Raw genomic sequence first — 20,885 nt, forward strand, 5'->3', positions numbered from 1 at the left:
TCCCAAATGGCTTCAGTCTAGCCCTCCCACAGTTAAGGAATGGCTCTCTAGGGTAGACAACATATATCGACTAGAAGAACTAGCACATTGGGAATCAAGGACCCACCATAAATTCTCCAGAATCTGGGAACCATGGTCCAAATATAGAGACAAACTTAATATAATACAAGGATGTGCACAATAAAGTGTAATCCAAAATGCCGTAATCTATGCCACTTAAATAGAAATCTCAGAGAAGAGAGGCATACACACTTTAGAATACAATCTAGAAATAAAAACTTTAGAATACAGTCTATACATAAATAATCTCATACCTAATTCAAAAATAAAACAACAGGTATTACATAGGTGAAATCTCCTAAAGGCAAAAATTGGTCTTTTCTTCTATTATTTGGTTGTTTATTGTTATTAACTGAAATGTTTGAAAAACATAATAAATACTCATTTGTATATAGATAAGATACACCCCCATAAACCCTCCCCTTCTCCCCTCCCTCCCCAGAACCAACTCACCCCACCACTCCCAATACCCAGTCCCAACCCATCCTCCCCCCCCCTTTTCCCTCCATCGAAGGAAACTTCTGGAGCAAAATGCTCTCTTTTGTTAACTGAATTATCATTGATATTTGAATGCTCATTGGTGCACTTATATTTGCAATGTAAAATATAAAATCAATAAACAAAGTTAAAAAAAAAAAAAAGAAGCTTTATTCCTGTATAAGGGAGGCAGTGTGTGTTTCTTTCGCTGGGCTGTACATGTTCATTTAAACCATCTATAAACAGTTTGTGTGGAATTTAGGAACTCCACCCACATCACATGGCCATGCCTACTTGTTTTGATGCAGCCCACAGAATGGGGTCACTTTAAATTCCCAGTCTACCCCTGATGCTGTGGATAGGGGATAGCAAACAAAGTTGGTAAAATCCTTTTAAGATCCATTGTTTCAGATTTCTAGAAGCAGGACTTCTTGTCTGTCAAAATGAGGGACACCAGAATGTTAGCCCACTGTGCTTTTTAAATTCAGTGCAATCTTTTGATGATCCATCGCTGCCCATTAATTGAACCATCTGGCCCTCTGTTAATTTTGTTGTTCTATAGTAGATCAAAAAGGGAAATTCTGTAAGAAGTACCTAGGAAACCTAGCCTAGCATACATATAATATATACACATTTCATTAACAAGACAATATAATCTAAAATAAATGTAATGCCACATTTATCTAACCAGGGTAGTAGTGCAATGGCCTAAAGAAATTATGTGGACACCTAGCAGTATTATGACATGTTTAAAATACAGTTACTTATACTTATCCTTCTTTCATTTTAGCTTTTTAGAAGTTTCCCTTTAGAATTCAGTACAGGTTTACTTACTATTATCTTTCAAATTGAATATGAATTTTTCATCTGCTGTGACATTTTGATCTGCTGCCACTGATTCAATATGTCATAATTGATCCAAGATTGGGTATGTTTTAACTAAGAACAGATGTAGTCCCTATTCTGTGATGTATTTCAGAAGATAGTTTGGCTCATTTAGATTCTCTACTAGCAATGAATGGGCACTAATTAAAGGCACATTATGCAGAATTTGTGGCATGTGCTTGCACGTCACTTAGTGCAGGAAAATAGATGTATCTTGCTATATAACACATTTTGCTTTAATAAGATCTCCTTTTCTTTCATAAACAGGAAGGGATGTAACAAGGGTTTATGATTTTTATACTGGCTACTACAGCATTTATTTCAATGTGAGAAATTTCTGAGAATGCATGTATATGTACCCTATGATATCTAAAGCATTGTGGAATATGATGTTGCTGTAAGGCTAAATACACACGTGTGCCTGCCGTACCGTAGCATGTCGGGCATGCGTTGGTTCCTCTCTCCATGGAGAAATATGGCGCATGATGCCGTATTATGAGTAAAGATAGGACATGTCCTATCTTTCTCCTGGCTACGGGATGGTGTGGTGCAGCATGTGTGGCACCCGTATGGCGCAGTGCGCCCATTGCCATCTATAGGGGACACATATATACTGTATATACGTTCGCCATATATACGTCCCCCATACGGCCGTGTGAATGTAGCCTAATGTTCGTGCAAAACGTCACTCTATCCGCAGTTGACAGAATAGGTGGCGTTAATTTATTTGTGTTTCTTGTGTGTGAACATTGGCTTAGGTTTCTCCTGTGTTTCGAATTATTGAGCCACACAATTCTCAGTTCAGCCCTGTCCTAGCCTGATGGACAGCTGCTCCAGTCTGCTGCTGGAGGTGTGTCCAGGAATTGCCTCATATACGTGGCTAGTCGCATCAGACCTCGCTTGTTATTCAGTGTTCTGTGTTTCTCCCTCAGTGTAGTGTATGTTCCAGTGTGACCACACTTTCCCTGTCTCAGTTTTGTGTTGGATTTCTGTGTGCCAGTGTGAAGAATAGTTTTCATCCGCATTCTTGTTACCTGTCTGCTCCCCTATCCAACAACTGCCAGAGGAAGTAAGTCTTCCCTGTTACCTTGTAGGGTCACTCAGGGACCATTAGTTAGGTTCCCCCTTGTCAGGGCAGCTTCTCTGCTGGACCTTGGGCCATAGCCTATAGGGACGTAGCAAGGTAAGTTCACCACCAGTTTGATAGCTAGTGCCAAGATTAAAAATTATATTTGAATTACTGGAATATTGAATTGTTTCTTTTAATACAAAATGCATATTTATTCAATAGACTTTAAATCTTAACTCCAAATTCATATATTTTTTTTTAACAAATTGTCATATATGATCACCCTTCCAGCAACTTAAAATTGCTAATATTGTTTTGCACAAGTTTTCCTTTCCATTATGGAATTTCTCTGTTCCATGATTCTTATCAGAAATCTTTCTTAGCAGCAGGGAAGTGGGAGGAGATTGACCCTTTGAGTCAATTTTTAGCTGCTCAAAGTTCCCAAGATGCCTAGTGTTCTCTACTAAACTAGCTTAGTGGATTTCCTTTTTGGAATTTCACCGGATTAACTGCCGGGCTCAACATAGTGTGTACATAAAGGATCTATATAGGTTCTAGCTTTGTAGCTTTAATCACAAAATAAATGTCTGTTTGATGTCAAATTTGATTGATGCGTTTTGTCCTGAAAAAAATGGAAATTCTGTGTTATGTAATTGGTGTAGTGCAGTTGGTGTTATGTAACCGACTGAGCATGCTGGCGCATGCACAGTTAGTTACAGCCAGGTCCTGCCATGATGCAGAACCTGGCATGTAGGCTCCCAGAAGTTGTACCCCAAGGTTGCCACAGGATGGATCGGATCCCACGGTAAGCTCAGATTGGTGGGTTCAATCCACAGGGGGAATCCACATACAGGTTACGGTCATGCACATGAGGAGAACTACCCTTAATGACCACAGTAAAAACATGATACAGAGCTCATTAAAGGGGTTTTCCCATGACATAAAATTCTCAAATTTCAATCCCCTAGGGATGTTAACACAACAATGATAATTTTTAACCCTTTACTTCACAATTTTGCTTATTGCTGCTTTAGCTCCTATCACTCAGTGATGGTCTGTGTAAGATTCCAGAATGTGGGAGGGGACTTTCTAAGCAGACATATTATGATCCATCTAGTTCTGTGTGCTGACAATGTGGTTTGATTATCAAGGTACAGGTTTATATACAGTACACCTTCATCTAGAGACAGGTTGGAATTATAATTGAAATACTGTATTTTTGTTAATAACAGTGAATTAGAGAATATGCTATTTTCTTTGAGGGAATACCCCTTTAAGGAGTTAATTAAAAATGGTTATTTTTCTAATTTAGTAAACAAATTTATTCTAAAGTAGTAAAATGACCATTGCCCTGCATCTTGCATCTTTTTCTTTCAAGCGCTCTGTGTAATGTGATGTCAGCAGTCACAATACAAGCAAAGCGATGACATCACTACTCAATTTTTGGTCTGTTCTTGGTGCACTAAAAATGCATGTGTTTTTGCATGTTTACCATGTGTTTGGCTGGTTTGAATCTGTTTTTCTTCCTTTGTGGAAGTGCAAGAAGCTGTGAGTATTAATACAGGATTCAAACCAAACATATGGAAAAATGCAAAAGCACATGTTGTGACAGCATTGAGTGACAGCACCCTGAGGAAGCGTTCACACGATGCGTTGCTTCACCTTTTTTTCATGCGTTTTTGAGGAATTCTCAAAGGCTTCAGAATTGATCACATGCTTAGGTTACATTGCGTTTCGACTGCATTTGCTAAAAACTCCGCATGTAACCTCCATATGTGATCAATGTTAAAGCCTTTGGAATGTGTCAAAAAAGCAAATGTGATGCAACGCATCATGTGAACGCGCATTCACTGCTTTGGACTTTCACTTTAAGGTGTAGTGTTCCTTTAATAGGGGCATTGGTGCACTGGGTATTTCCCATTTGGAAGCTACATGTAATGACTCACCTCTATCAGCTGGTGAGAAGTTTTAGCTTGCGGTGAAAAGTTAGAGAAGTGTGTGAGCGGAGCCTGACTGTCATCTGCAGTAATGAATTCTGACAGATGCTTTACTTTACCAAGTGATATCAATGCTAATACAGCTCCAAAGAACTTTACTGAAACTTCTCCTGACTGTTCAGGTAAATCACCAGAATATATTAAAAACACAAAGTAAATGGACTTTTGTATTATTTACTAGAACTCTTCCCTTAACTGACATTGAATTATATTTGGCTGTGAAGATAAATGAGATTTTTTTTTATGCTGGGCATCAGCTGCTTGTCTGGAAATGGCTTATGAGATGAAGATGCTGTGGCCCACAGGGTAACATTTGTGTTTGAAGATCAAAGTAAAAGCTGCCCATTAAATTGTATGTCTAGGGTCCTGGTAGTGTGTGCACGGCTCACACAATAAGTAAGCTGAGAGATCTGGCTCTTATGGCTTTGATTCAGTGTTTGCTGTAGATTGTAAAAATTTATGTTTTGGTAATGCACATAGAAATTTTTAAAGAAACATTCCATAGGTTTTATTTTATTTTTTTTTCCGCCGTGGGTGGGTCTGTGTTCTTATGTTGCTTCTAGTGTTTACATAAACCTGATGTAAATGCAATGTGTAAATCCAGCTTTGGGTTTATGTCTAGGAATTTAGAATGTGTGCTAGCTGTATTTTTAACATCATTGGTATAACTAGGAATGAGTGGGCTCCATAGCAAAGTTTTGGCGCCCCCCCCCCCTAGGTCCTCAGTTTTAGAGCTCTTTCACATTGGTGCTGATGTTCAACTTCAGTTGCGTTTTGTCTCCCTGATCCATCAGTTTTGTCTCCGTGTCTGCAAAAAAACTGAAGGTGTAACATTGCTTTGAAAACCTCACACCTTGATTTTCTGCCTTTTACTTTTTGCCTTTCGTGATCCGCATCTGTGAAAAAATTAGGATGTTTCATAATTTTTTTTCTACAACGGATCAGTGAAAATACAAGGCAATGTGAAAACACATTGAGGGAACTGTGGAAATCACTGAACCACTGATATGAAACTCAACTCCAATGTGAAGGAGCCCATACAAAGGGGTTTCCATGATCTTTTTCTATTATGGCGGAGAACAATGGAGACCAGTGGTAGATGGGAGCTTTGTAGAAGGTTTCCTTACATCACATAAGGAATACACGCTTTAAAAATAATGCTGATTGCTACATATGTTTTTTATGTTATAAGTAATGGTTGAAGTTCTGTGTCTAAATCAATGGCGGTAGGGAAGAGGCTTCCATTTACTATTAGTCTATGTTAAAGTGGGCGTGTTGAGCCATTTAGTGGCAGGGTTGAGTGAGCTATCAGCCCACTGAAAAGAACAGTCCTGTCATTGACACTCTTCGTGCCGGCTCATTTGTGATTGACCCATCACTATTGCTAATGGCTGAATATTTTTTTTTCTATCTTTTTTGCCCCTTTCTGCGACTTCTGCCGTTCTACAAAGTTGGCCATATTTGTTTTTTTTTTCAGTGTTTCTGCTGATTGTTATTAGTTTTCAGATGTATGATGTATGAAAATGTCACAATTGTGGCACACATCTGTTAAAATGTCGCACAAAAAGTTGCAGAAACAATCCAGCTCTCTAATGGCGTCTTTCATGACAAACAATGTTAAAGGGAACCTGTCATCAGGAGTCCTTTTTCTGGCTCCCCCATGTCCCCATAGAGAACATAGTACACATTGCCAAAGAGCTTTTATGGTAAAACTGGCTTTTTCCAAAAAAAAGATAAATTAGATCAAAGTTTACCTTTCTGTATGCAGAGTTGTGGCCAGTGAGAAGGGGTTTCCCCTCCACCCAGAGGAAACTGCTCTGTCATTCATTGATTTCAAATAAAAAAAAAAAGCTCCCATGTCCCATTATCTCCTCCTCCCCCTGGTCGCTTTGCCCCTCAGGATGTCATACATGGATGCCCCACTCCTCACTGGCCACTCCCATGGGACACTGGGCACAGCTCTGCATACAGAAAGGTAAACTTTGATCTAACTTATTTTTCAGAAAAATACAGTTTTACTATAAAAACTCTTTGGCAATGTGTACACTAGTCTCTATGGAGACGCGGGGAAGCCAGAAAAAGGGCTCCTGATAGCAGGTTCTCTTTCAAAGACATCTACCATCAGATATACTGATAGAAGACCCCAATCATGTTTTTGTTAAACCCTGGAATGTTTTTTTTTTTTTCCAACAAGCGTTTTATAAAATATGATAATGAGCTGGAGGCACTCAGGCTTGCGTCACCCATGCACCTCCTGGCGCCTGGGGGCTGATAATTTATGCACCCCCCCACTGTTCTTTTTACAGACCCATCCCGCCTTCAAATCCCTCAGACTGCCGGTGACGTCAGAGGCTTTCCTTGCATACAGTTGAAGCACAAGAATAGTTTTGGCGTGCATGCGTGAGATCTACAGACTACTGGCTAACATGACCAACATCCTGAGGGATCTGATAGCAGGACCCGGCTGTATAAAGAACAGTAGGGATGTGCATAACTTATCAGTCCCTGGAGCCAGGAGGTGCTTGGGTGATGTAAGCCTGAGCGCTTCCATCTCATTATCATGTTTTATAAAATGCTTTTTTTGACAAAATCAGTCCATTCTAGGGTTTAATAAAAACAGTATGTTAACAAAGACACCATTCTGAATAATTACATTATAGGAGTCTACCATCAGTTGAAGGATTGTAAACCAAGCACACTGGCTTACTGGTATATGCCCCCTCTGGCAGAATACACTCTTTTATTTTTAAAAACCAGGGTATAAGAAGCTTAAAGCCTTTAAAAATTATGCAAATAATTAATACAACCAGCTGTACGCTTCATTAAAACCTCATTTGCATAATTTTTAAGTTCCAGTTTTTTGTAAAAACTATGAAATAAGAAGCTAAAAGAGGAACAGATCCGTCCAGAGGAGGCAGACACCAGTATGTCAGTGTGCTTGGTTTACAATCCTTAATCCTGGTGGTAGATGTCCTTTAAGCATCACTTCCAGGGCTGATTTTATGTTGTAACTAAAAGGTTAATAGTTTTATCAAAGCCTTGTTTTGGCTTTCCTAAAATAATTTTTACGAGTTAGTGCTAGCGCCCAAGTGCCATCACATGATTCTATGCTTGACTCTGCATATTCAGGAACATTTGGCAGTGCTGCTGCTTTCTTGTATGATAACATTTTATTATGCGAATTTCTCAATCTTGGGCAAAAGGCCTTAGGGGGAAAAAGATTCAAATGCTTGTTGTTGTTGACTCTGGAAATCGAAGGCGGGGAGAATGGTTGGGTTGATGTTGGATCAGGGAGAGAAGACTCCACGTGATGTCTGTCTTCCTGGGGTAAATCCCACCTAATCATTTATGGTAAAATGAAGAAGGATTATTTGTATTTGGTTGGTCAGCTTTTATTTTAGCATAATATTATTGTTTGGAAGCTAAATAGTGCTGAATTAGGATGATGTACATGGTTTCTTACCCAGGTTAATAATTATAGTACCGTATTTCATATTGGAATTCTCCTCTGGCTAACAATGGGTACATTACATTGAAGGTGAGGAACTAGCTTATAGTGTACTTGCTTAAACTGTTCTATGTAGCTTGTCTGGGCCTGGTCATTTTATAGGCTGTGAGGGATCTGTTTTATTTCTACTGCAATTAATGGTAAATATAGGTGCATGAAGTGTACTGGTGTACAAGCCTTGATATGGATGCAATTCTTGGTATTTCCAGGAATTGCAACTATCTTACCCCCCTCCCTTGCTCTACCTCCATGTTGGACGGCAGAATGGACAGCTGCAGTAACCATTCCTGGATAGGGTTATAGCGCAATTCTGTGCCAGACCGGGCTGAAGCCTCTTGATATATCTGGCATGGCAGGAGAGATAACATTAAGTGCTGGCACATGATGCATCAAAGTTTTAATGAATCTGCCCACTTTTTTGTATGCTCCACATCAAAACATGTTTGCTTCCCCATTCGGGTTGAACCCAAATAATTGTTAAGGCTGACCCATTGGAAAGCTCTTGCCTATCATGGATAAATACTCATTCCATATAAATTATTTTTTTGGGGGGATTTATCTTTAGTATCATTAGTTTTTTAGACTCCTAGGAGCTTTTGTATGTCAGATTTATCATAGTGGCTTTGACTACTTGATATATGTGGCACATGAGGTGTTAATTTTACACATTTTTGCACAATAATTTCCTAAGTACTGTATTTTCTGGATTATAAGACGCACTTTTTTCCCCCCAGAAAATGGGGAAAAAACAGTGGTGCGTCTTATAGTCCGGATGTACTTCAGGAGGGGATGGAGCTGCGCTCTGCCAGCTAATACTGGCAGTAAGCGCAGCCCTTCACAGTGAAGCGCAGCGGCTCTGTGCTGCGCTCCTCTCCTCCTCTCAGCCCTACACTGCTGGAGGGAATGGAGGGCATCTAAAGCTGGCACAGCGCAGCGCTTTGTAACTCTCATATATATCGATGTCCTCAAGCTTTGTGGCAGAGCAGCAGCAGAGGAGAAAGAGGGGGGAGGACAAAGGAACTGACTCTGGCCAATCCCCGCTCGGCTTAGTAGCCCGGGAGGCTCAGAGGGAAGAGAGAAGATGAAGGCTGCCGCCAGAGTGTGTGAGAAGAGGAGCCTGTACATCACTGCAGTGTCTGACCTGTAACTTCTCTCCAGACAGGATCAGATGAATAAGTCCTCCCTGCCCCCAGGTCTCTGCTCTCACTCTCTTAACCCCGTGTTGCCTGGTATTTAGAGGCTGCTGTCTTGTGAAGGTGCCTTACCCCACAGACCAAGCTCTTGTGGCCATTGTACAAGGACTATCACCTCCTGTGTCCCCTCCTCCTCATAGATTGTAAGCTCTTGTGACCATTGTCACATATACTCATACCTATACAGCCCTGGTAACTCTTGAGACCCCCTGACTACGTGCCAGCATAATTCTATCTAAAGATAGACGGCAGTGCCCGGGAGAGGAGGGGGGGGGGGGGTGATCGCTGCTCGCCCCTGCCCTTATCCAAAGAGAAAAATGGCTGCCCTGCACTGCCCAGTTACTTTATTAAATATTTTAGCATACTATTTGGGGAAAAAATCATTTTTTCTTATTTTTCCTCCTCTAAAACCTAGGTGCGTCTTATGGTCCAGTCCGTCTTATAGTCCGAAAAATATTTCCTAGACCAGGAGGGGACTGGAGTCAAATGTGCCTTTTTGAAAAGTCACAGTTATTAAATTTGTCTACCACAATCAGGATTCACTTGATAAGTCTGGTGTAAGTAGTACACAGGAAAACTTACATAACTACAATGATAAATGATGCCAGCAGTGTGGCATCAGAGTGGGTGTTCAGTGCGGCGGGGGCCATCGTTACCCCAAGGAGAACCCGCTTGTCCACCCGTAATATGGAGAAACTGACCTTTGTCAAGATGAATCAGGTGTGGATCGGCCAGGATTTCAACACACCAATGCATCAGATCAGCAATGAAACCTCCCCCAAACATTGAGAAATGAGTCTGGATTCTAGATACCTGCCTCAGCCACTATTCTGATGCTGCCACCCACCTGATGCCCCATCTGCTGCCAGTTGCTCCATCTGCCTCCCTTCATCTTTACCAGGTACTGGAATTGTCACCCACCTCCACACTTTGTCATTGTGCCACTCTCTGACCTCACGCTGCTGCTGCCACCTCCACACTGTGGCCTACGATGTTGCTGTCACCTCCATGATTTGTCCTTGTGCCACTCTGCGGCCTACTCATGCTGCTGCCAACTGACCGCTGTCTCCCTGAAACACACTGTGATTTCATTTATGCTGTTTTCACCCTCCACCACTCTATGACGTTGCCACTAGGTTTGGTTTTCCCCTTCATTCCATCTGTCAAAAGGAATGGAAACCTGCAGTATTGATAGCCAAAAGCAGGAGTGGATACAGAACACAGAGGAAATGCAAATATCTCATTTACTGGTTATCTCTGTTCTGGATCCACTCCTGTTTGTTTTTTTTAGCTTTAGCAATACTGATGGATTATTGACCGATTTGAAAGCGGAAACTGATGGATGAAAAGAAGGACAAAATGATCAGTGACGTCAATGCAAAATTACTGCTGACACTGTCTCCACTCTTTTGGGGGGGGGGGTTTCTACATGTATCAGAGTTTAACAGAACAGGTTCTGTCATAATCTATGGAATCATCTAATGTCAGTGTAAAAAGAGTACCCTTTGATGTTATAGTGGGATCTTGGCCCTCAGCTCAGTCCTTTCGAGCTGGCACAGATGTTACCTTGTCAGGCTGCATTCCCGCTTCACTTATTTGGTGAAGTTGGCCCCTGTAAGTGCCCATGGAATTGAAGAGTAAAGCGTTTCTAAGAGCGCCGGCTGTCATGTGGGTCATACTAAAACACAGCATTGTTTGAAGACCAAACCACGCTCCCTATGCATATTTGAGCAATAGCACAACGTTCTACAACACCCTACAGGATCTCTGTAGCCAGGAAATACCTGTTTTTAATGTGATTTGTCATGATTCAATTTGGGTCGAAACGAATTTTTTCTAAAAATTTGGTGAACTCGGCGAATCGAATTTATGAAAAATGCGCCCATTGTATGTCTCTGTTAAGGATACATTTCCTATTTTGCCTTCCAAATTCTTCCTAGAATACAGACATGTCAAAATGGCCTTATTCAGCCTGGATATGCTCATGCAAAAGCAGCCTATGTGTAGAGATGTCAACAACTTTAACAAAAGTCAAATTGTGAATACTATTTGAGTCAGATCTTCCTGAAGTCAGCAAGATTTCTGTGGTGTTCCCAGGACTTTAAAATAGTGGTAAATAAGTCATGTTGGTCTCTTTGGTGCCCAAAGCTCTTTGTTTCTAGGGAGCAAAAGTTAAACTGTTGGATCGTAAGAGTTAAAGGTTTTTTTCACTAAACATGTGAGGCCCTGTTCACACAATAAGGCCTAGTTTGCTGATCAGTGGGATTCTCTGTGATGGGACCCACACAGATCACAAAAATGGGGGTCCGATGTGCCTCATTAGGACCCCTTGCTGAGATGAGCGGAGGAGCCAGTAGCACAAGGTCGAACTGCCCCGTTCATCTCTATGGAGCTGTTAGAGTTTGCCGAGTCTGGCAACTCCAAAGAAACGTATGTGGCAATCCGACCATGCCCAACCAGCTACTCTGGTTGCAGAGTAACGGGGGGTCTGACTGGAGTACATCGGACCCCGTTATCATGATATGTGTGGTTCCAATCACTAAGACCCCCACCGATAAACAACAAATTAAACCCTGTGGATCAAGACTGAATTGATTTGTGTGAAGCCATATATAACTTCAAAAAAAAACACTGTGGACTTCATACTAAAAAGTGGCATTGCAAAGAACCCCTTTTAATTACCATCAACTTTACAGTAGTGGGGGCTTTATGATGGTGTTTGGCTTTTAAACACATGCTGTGTCATTTATCCATCTTTGGACATTTATGTTGTAATCTTCATTAGATTATTTGGGGTTGTTGCTATATTATTGTACATGTTTGCACGTACACTGATTCAGTGGTAATGTCAGATCTACGGTTTAATGTTAGCAGGCTGACATTTAAATTATAGTCACTTTAATTGGACTAATTTAAAAGCCATATTTTGAGCTGCGTATACTTGGCACAATACTGTTAGCGTTGTAACCAAAAACAGCTCTCATTCAAGAGCATTTGTCGGCTCCCACAAAGACATTAGTGTGATTTAAAGATCAATTTAAAGTTAAATGGTTGCTTCACTTTCCTGTTAACTTTTCTAATATGTTACATTTGTTTGAAATGTTCAGATGCTGCGGGCTGATAAAATAATGGGGGAGATTCAATGACTTGTTTAATCCATTGCCACAAATGCTTACTCCACAGTCCTAATTGCATCAAGATGACAGTGCGAATTGGAACACAGGATAAAAAAGCACTGCAGAAGGCTCCATGCTTCTTGTTAAATCACTGATTTTCAGCGTAGTTATCTGCTATCTAAATTCCAGCCATCATTTGATTCTTTATAAATAGAGCAATAAAATAAGTATTTACATCTATGTGCTGCTGAGTACAAGTGCTTCTGAATAAATTAGAATATTATTTCCACCACGTCCCCCATGACGGCCACCTGGAGGATGCCCTTTGACCTCTGTGGGAACAGGAAGGAGAGAGGTTAAAAGTCCCCTCCCAGCATCCTCCCACCAGTGTTCTTCCTGTTCCCACAGGGTCAGGATGGAGAGAAGGTCTCTCCTTGCATCATCCAGGTGTAAGGGGGGACGGCAACACTCACCGTCGCGCGGTCCTCGACCAAGCCACGCAGGTCCCTGGTCATCCCCGTCCGGCCTGGTAAGCACCGCTCGTCCCGCTAGCAGCGGCGCCTAAGGGAGAGCGGTGGCGCTCCGTGCGCCTTAAATGAAAAGGTCCCGGTGTGTCGCGCGGAGGCAAATGACGACTTCCGGCGCGACTGGAAGTGACGCTCCGATGCCAGGTCCCAGAGCATGAACGCCGGCTGCAGCCTTCAACAGGGGGATGGGCTCCCCTAGAAGGTATTTAAGTCAGGTTTTTGCGGGTACACGTTGATCTGAGGTCTAAGTTCAAAGTTTGTGCTGGACTCTCGTGCAGCCGTGTGTTTTGTCTCCCTGCTGTCACAGCCATGTCTGAAGAGGCAGATGCAGGCTCTCTCCACCCACTGGTACCCGTAAGTGCGCTGGAGGTGTCCTCCACCTAGTATATATGTGTATATTTGTGTTTATTATGGTCTCCTGCAACAAATCCTCCTCCTTCCCTTCCAGGAGGAATCTGGTGGAAAGGGGAAAGACAAGGAGGAAAAGCAGGAGAAAGGGGGCAAAGTGGCGAGATCCAAATCAAAATCATCTGATGTTCAGAGCAGAAGATGTAATATGTGCATTAGCAAGTTACCCGATATGCATAAGAAGCCAATATGTAAATCTTGCATAGATAAATTATTGAGAGACGAAAAAACCTCCTTTATGGATGAGATTAAGGAGTTTATCGAAGAAAAATTTGTATCCCTTGCTTCAAACCTCTCAGATTCTTCAGGGTCCCTCCACTAAAAGAGCCCGTATGGATCCAGATTTAGCCACTCCTGCATCAGATTCAGATGTCTCTGAATCTCCGTCATGTTCGTATAGAGATTCAGAAGTAACGCATTCTGATTTACAAGACTCTGAAGCCAGGTATTTGTTTCCTATTGAGGAAATGGAAAGGGATACAGTAAGGGATACACTAAACATCGAAGACATAATCCCTCCTAGATCAGTCAAAGAGGATCTCTTTGGAGGACTGAGGAATAAAAAGCAAAGGGTCTTTCCTGTCAATGATGCCTTGAAAGATCTGATTACGGCAGAATGGCAAGAACGGCAAGGAAACGACTTCTGTTCGAGCCTAACGATTCGTAGATTTGGGACGCCTGTCCTAAAGTGGACGTACAAGTCTCCAAGGTATCCAAGAAGATGGATTTACCGTTTGAAGATGCAGGGCAGCTAAGGGATCCTATGGATCGTAAATCCGAGGCACTACTCAGGAAAGCATGGGATACATCTATGCTAAATCTTAAGACTAACCTGACGGCTACCTCGGTAGCCAGGACATTACTCTTCTGGCTAAAGGAGCTGGAAAACCACGTTAAAGACCATACTCCCAGAGAAGTTATCCTAGAGAATATTCCTCTCCTTAAATTAGCGACAGCCTTTTTAGCTGATGCCTCAGCAGAGTCCATCAGATTTTCAGCTAAAGAAGGGGCCCTATCCAACGCATCCAGGAGAGTGCTTTGGCTAAAGCAATGGGGAGGAGACATCCGTTCCAAAACAAAATTGTGTGGAGTCCCCTTTTCCGGCGAGTTCGTCTTCGGCCCGGACCTCGATGCCATTCTCGAGAAAGCAGCCGATAAGAAGATGGGATTTCCGGAAAATTGACCTGACACCAAAAGGAAATTTTTTTGTGGCCCCAAGGACCAAAGGGAGAGCTACAGAGGGAAGGGCAAACAAGGACGTTGGAGCTATCCCAAGTGAGGCAGAGGTCGTGGCTTCTTGTTCTCCTCAAATAGTGACCCATCAAAAAGTAAGAAGCGGTGATGCCAGGGTTGGGGGAAGACTCACGTTTTATACTTCTCAATGGGAGAAGATAACATCAAATCTCTGGGCAAGAGACATTGTAAAAAATGGTTACAGAATAGAATTCTCCCGTCTCCCCCCCCCCCCCCAAAGATACTTCTGTCCATCTTCTTCTCCTTCTACACAGGTCACCATCTGGCAGGAGGTCCAGAACCTGCTACAACTGGGGGCCATCCTGAGAGTTCCGCTCAATCAAGAGGAACAAGGTTTCTACTCCCCTCTGTTCACAGTGAAAAAACCCAGCGGATCGAACTGCCTCATAATAAATTTGAGAGGATTAAATCGCTTCATAATATACAGACGCTTCAAGATGGAGTCGGTAAGATCTGCTATACCCCTCATCCACTGAAACTCCTTTATGTACACCATAGACATAAAGGACGCTTATTATCACGTTCCTATCCACCCTTCCTCTCAGAAATATTTAAGATTCTCTGTTCTTTCCTTGGAAGGGGTAACTCGCCACTTTCAATTTTGTGCATTACACTTCGGAATCTCTTCCGCTTCAAGGGTATTTTCCAAAATGATGATAGAGGTGGTTGTTTTCTTAAGAAATCAGAAAGTGTCTGTCGTTCCCTACTTAGACGACTTCCTGATTGCTGATAGCCAATACCAGCTTAGACCTAACCAGGTCTCGGGATTTCACTATTTCTACACTCACAAGTCTGGGGTGGATCATCAACTTTCAGAAGTCAAATCTTTCCCCCCTTACCCAGATAAAATTCTTGGGGGTAATCTTGGACTCATGTCGTCAAATCTCTTCTCTTCCGCAGGACAAGAAGGACAACATCAGACACCTCATAATATCATTCAGGAAAAAGCCAAGTGTTTCAATCCGGACAGCTATGAAGCTCTTAGGACAGATGACAGCCAGTATCCCAGCAAAACCATTCTAGATCACTCCAAAGCTGGATCCTTTCATCCTGGGACAGATCACCAAGAGGCTTAGAGAAAAAGGTCCAGATCCCACTGAGTGTGAGACGAGATCTTTTGTGGTGGCTAAGTACAAAGAACCTAGGAAGGGGCGTCCCATGGATCCAACAGCCCTTGATTACCATCCAGACGGATGCAAGCAAGTCAGGTTGGGGCGCTTGTTTCCAGGATCAGCTGGTACAGGGTCAATGGACTCAGGAAATCAGTGCCAAATCCTCCAACTTCAGAGAGTTACGTGTGGTTTGGGAGACACTGAGATCCAACAGGTCTCACCTAAGGAATTCACACCTCCTGATATCCGACAACATCACCACTGTATCATATCTGAGGAGACAAGGAGGAACCAGGTCTCCGGATTTACTGGCCCTATTGCAGAAGATCGTCAAATGGGCAGAGGACAATTGCCAATCTCTCTCTGCGACTCATCTTCGTGGAAGAGAAAATCTAACAGCCGACTTCCTGAGCAGGAAAACTCTCACCAAACGAATGGTGCCTAAAGCAGGAGATTTACGACCATCTGATCTCCCTATGGGGGCATCCACTAATAGATCTGTTTGCCTCAAGAGAGAATACAAAGTGCAACCATTTTTATTCTCTAGACGCAAGAGAGCCATTCTCGATTCTGAACGCATTCAGCCATACTTGGGACCAGCCACTAGCATATGCCTTTCCCCCAATTCCCCTGATTTCAAAGGTGCTACACAAGATCTACCTGGACAGGGCCAGGGTAATACTAATCTGCCCGAACTGGAGGAAGAAGAGTTGGTACCCTCTTCTGAGATCCATGGCTCTTCAGGAACCCATCCTACTTCCTCCGGAGAATGATCTTCTATTCCAAGGCCCAGTCTTTCATCCAAGACCGAGTTATTTCAACCTATCGGCATGGATCCTGAAAGGGAACTCCTGTTAAGGAAGGGTCTTTCCTCAAGGGTGGTAAACACAGGCCAGTAGAAAACCAGTGACATTTGCCATATATCATAAAATATGGAAAACATTTGTATCCTTTTGTGGGGATAAACCTCCATCACAAGATAACCCTAATGTCTTTCAGGTGTTGGAGTTCCTGCAAGCTGGATTAGAAAAGGGTCTATCCACAAGCACTTTAAAAGTGCAGGTGTCTGCCCTCGATGCCTTTCATGACTGCTGCCTTATGGACAATCGGTGGGTAAAAAGATTCATAACCGCCTCTTCAAGGATCCGTCCTTACTAAAATCCCTACCTGGGATCTTACTTTGGTTCTCAATGCCTTAACTAAAGGTCCATTCAAACCAATAGAAAGTACTGATATCAGAAACCTGACCTTAAAAACTGTTTTTCTGATAGCTATAACCTCAGCCCGAAGACTAGGAGAACTCCAAGCCATTTCTATACAAGAGCCTTACTTAAAAATTTTAGATGACAGAATTATAACAACTCTTGACTCTGCTTTTCTTCCTAAGGTGGTCTCGAATTTCCACAGAAACCAGGAAATTATCCTGCCGTCTTTTTGCAATAATCCGACATCCTCCAGGGAGGCCGAATGGCATACTTTTGATGTAAGGCGCATGGTATTAACCCCTTCACGCTCCGCGGCGGATATATCCGCCACGGAGCGCAGTGACTTAGCGCTCAGTGGCGGATATATCCGCCACGGCGCTTATGCCGGCTCGGCTCTGGATCAGAGCCGAACCGGCATCGGGAAACACGGGGTGCCGGCTGTAACTAATAGCCGGCACCCCAGTGTAACACCCGCGATCGGAGTTGTCTCCGATCGCGGGTGCTTAACCCTTTAGATGCCGCGGTCAGCGCGACCGCGGCATCTAACAAGTATCTGGGGGGTCTTTCCCCCACGATCGGCCCCCCCGAACCGTTTTCGGGGGGCGCCGATCGTTGCTATAGTAACTCTGGGGTCCGATCTGGACCCCAGAGTTACTAGCAAGAATTGCCAGTAAGATGGCGTCTGTGACGTCATCTTACTGGCAAAGTGCCAGCCTATGCAAGTGCATAGGCTGACACTGATAATACTCTGCAATACATGAGTATTGCAGAATATTATCATGAACAAGCAATCAGATGATTGCTTGTTCATATCCCATGGTATAAAAGTGAAAAAGTAAAAAAAAAAGTTATTCAATAAAAAAATAAAGTCATAAATCACTAAAAATGCCCCAAACCCCCAAAACATATAAAGAGACATATAACTCAAAAAAAAAGTCTAAATCATAACACAAACCCCACATATATAGTATCACCGCGTCCGTAACAATAATAAAATACTTTAGAATAAAAGTAAATCATTATTGAACCCCCACGATAAACGCCGTAAAAAAAAAACTGTTATAAACCCTCCAAAAATTATGATTTTTACCTTTTCAATCCCACAAAAAATGCTATAAAATGCGACCAAAAAACCATATGTACTCAGACATGATACTGGTGCAAAGTACAACATGTCCCGCAAAAAACAAGCCATCAACCAGCTCCGTAGCCAAAAACGTAACAAAGTTATGCCACTTGGAAGATGGCAATACAAAAATTATAGATTTTTCCCCACATTAGGGTTTTGTTTGACAAATTTAGTAAAACGTAAGAAAATATGTTCATGTCTGGTATCCCCGTAATCGTATCAACCCATAGAATAAAGCTAACATGATTATTAGTCTATACGGTGAACACCAAAAAAAAAAAGTCAAAAATCCAGTACAGAATTGATGCTTTTCTACTCCTGCCCTCAAAAAAAGTTCCTAAATTTTCAACAATAGGTGATACCAACCCCAAAATGGTAACAATGGAAAAAGCATCTCATCGCGCAAAAAAAATGCCGTCACATGGCCCCAATAACGAAAAAGCGAAAATTTTATAGCCTTCAAAAGGGGCCAATGAGGAAACTAAAATCCTGGCAGCTGCAGCGCCCTCCTTCCCTTCTGCGCCTTGCTGTGCGCCCATAAAACAAGTCACAGCCACATGTGGGGGGTCTTTGTACTCAGGAGAAATTGCAGAACAAATTGTATGGTGGGTTTTCTCTTTTTATATTTTGGAAATGTGTAAATTTTAGTGCTAAATGAACGTATAAGGGAACAGTATGACCATTCTAAATTTCACTCCATTTTGATTCAATTACTATGAAGATCTCAAGGGGTTAACAATCTTCGTAAAAGCTGTTTCTGATAGCTTGAGGGGTGCAGATTTGAAAATGGGTAGATTATATAGGGGGTTTTGATGCTAAATATGTAAAATTTCATTCAAAACTGTATTTATCCCCAAAATAGTCAATTCTGAAAATCCGGAAAAGCGCTATTCTATTTGTAAGCCGCGTGACGTCAAAATAAATTATCCAGACATTTCAGAAATTATGAAAATGTAAAGTAGACAAATGGGAAATGTTATTCAGCAACTTATTTAGGTGGTAAATCTATCTGCCTGAAAACGCAATGATTTAGAATTTCGAAAATGGCAAATTTTTCAAAAAATTTATCATATTTTCTTTTTTTTGTAAATAAACGCAAAACTTATCTGCCAGAATTTACCACTAAAATGAAGTACAACATGTGGGGAAAAAACAATCTCAGAATCGTTTTGATAAGTAACAGTGTTCAAAAGTTATAACCATATAAAGCGAAGCAAGTCAGAATCCAAAAAATCGGGCTGAGCCTTAAGCTGTAAAATGGCCGCGTCCTTAAGGGGTTAAAATACCTTCAATCCACCGAGGAATGGCGAGTAGATAATAACCTCTTCATTCAATTCCAGGGACCCAACAAGGAAAAAAAAGGCATCTAAGGTCACTATCGCTAGATGGCTCAAGATGGCAATCTCAAAGTATTACAGTATACAGAACAAGCCAGTACCATCGAACATAAGGGCCCACTCCACAAGAGCCATGTCTACTTCGTGGGCAGAAAGAAGGGGAGCTACGTCAGACCAAATCTGCAGGGCAGCAACTTGGGCTTCCCAAAATACATTCCCTAAACATTACAGATTGGACATTCCTAAGAATATAGATCTGGCCTCCGGAAGGAAGGTGCTTCAATCAGTTATCCCACCCTAACTTATCATCTCATTTGATAAGTCTCCAGGTGGCCGCCATGGGGGACGTGGTGGAAATTAAGATTTAGAACCTACCGGTAAATCAGTTTCCACTAGTCCACCATGACGGCCTATTTATTCCCTCCCTAATATTGATTGTTTTGTTGTATTCTGGTGTGTGACTTAACATACTAAATAAATACAGTTGCATCCATTCCAGGTGTGGTTATTTGGTAGACACTGGTGGGAGGATGCTGGGAGGGGACTTTTAACCTCTCTCCTTCCTGTTCCCACAGAGGTCAAAGGGCATCCTCCAGGTGGCCGTCATGGTGGACTAGTGGAAACTGATTTACCGGTAGGTTCTAAATCTTAATTTTTTAGCAATTCTGTTCACAAAAGAAAACTCATATTTTGTATATTTCATACGAACAGTAAACTGTTTCTAGTGTTTATGTATATTACAACGAACCTCTCACCAGGAATAACCTTTTTTTTAAATCAGGGTTCATTAGCCTATGCTGTGCTTTTTTTTTTTTAAATGCAATCTGCATTCTGAATAATTTGTTTATATAAATTTAATTCTCATTAATGGGCTCCCTGTCAGTCCCAGGGGAGGGGCAGCCTGTCTCTCCTCCACACTCATGCAGCTCACCCTCCCCACCTTCCTTGGAGACACAAGCACACACAGGCAACAGCTGACCCCCCCCCCCCCCCACACACACACACACACCGGGAGCAAGGTAATGCAAATCAATCTATTATAAACTACTGAAATGATCCAGAATGCTGCCAAAGGCATTTTTAAAATCGGCATAGCATTGGGTATTGGAGCCTGCCACTAGCAGAATGTTATAATTTTTCTTAATGTATTAAAACACAATAAAACCTATATACATTTAGAATCTCTGTGATTGTACCTACCCTAAGAACAAAGTAGACATGTCATTTGGGGTACACAATGAAATACATAAAAACCAAGCCCACAAGAAAATTTCCTAAATGCATTTTCCCCCAATTTCACTGCATTTGGATTTTTTTTCCCGTTTCACCATCACTATGAAGTGCAATATGTTACACAGAAAAGCTCTCACACAGCTCTTTACATGGAAAAATAAAAAAAGTTAGTTTTTGAAGATGTGGAGTAAAAAATGGAAATGAAAAAGGCCCTGGCTGTTAAAGGGATTTTCGCAAGAAAGAAAATCGTCAAATCTCAATTCCCTTATGATGTTTACTCAATAAAGGTCATTTTAACCCCTTACTTTACAATTTTACTCAGTTTTATTGCTGTTTTAGATACTATCACTCAGTGATAGTCAGTGCAAAATTCCA

The 20,885-nt window shown here is 41.9% G+C and overlaps 1 protein-coding gene across 1 annotated transcript in view; it reads left to right on the top strand.

Moving 5' to 3' along the window:
* The first annotated feature begins 4,424 nt into the window (after positions 1–4,424).
* The window catches only part of LOC140132857 (uncharacterized), a 72,442-nt gene continuing 55,981 nt past the window's right edge, over positions 4,425–20,885 (top strand). The window contains exon 1 of the mRNA XM_072152189.1: positions 4,425–4,610. Within this exon, the coding sequence (XP_072008290.1) occupies positions 4,520–4,610 (91 nt within the window). The 5' untranslated portion in view covers positions 4,425–4,519. The remainder of the gene's footprint in view (positions 4,611–20,885) is intronic.

This window comes from Engystomops pustulosus, chromosome 5 (genome assembly GCF_040894005.1).
Source record: "Engystomops pustulosus chromosome 5, aEngPut4.maternal, whole genome shotgun sequence".
In the NCBI taxonomy this organism is placed as follows: domain Eukaryota; kingdom Metazoa; phylum Chordata; class Amphibia; order Anura; family Leptodactylidae; genus Engystomops; species Engystomops pustulosus.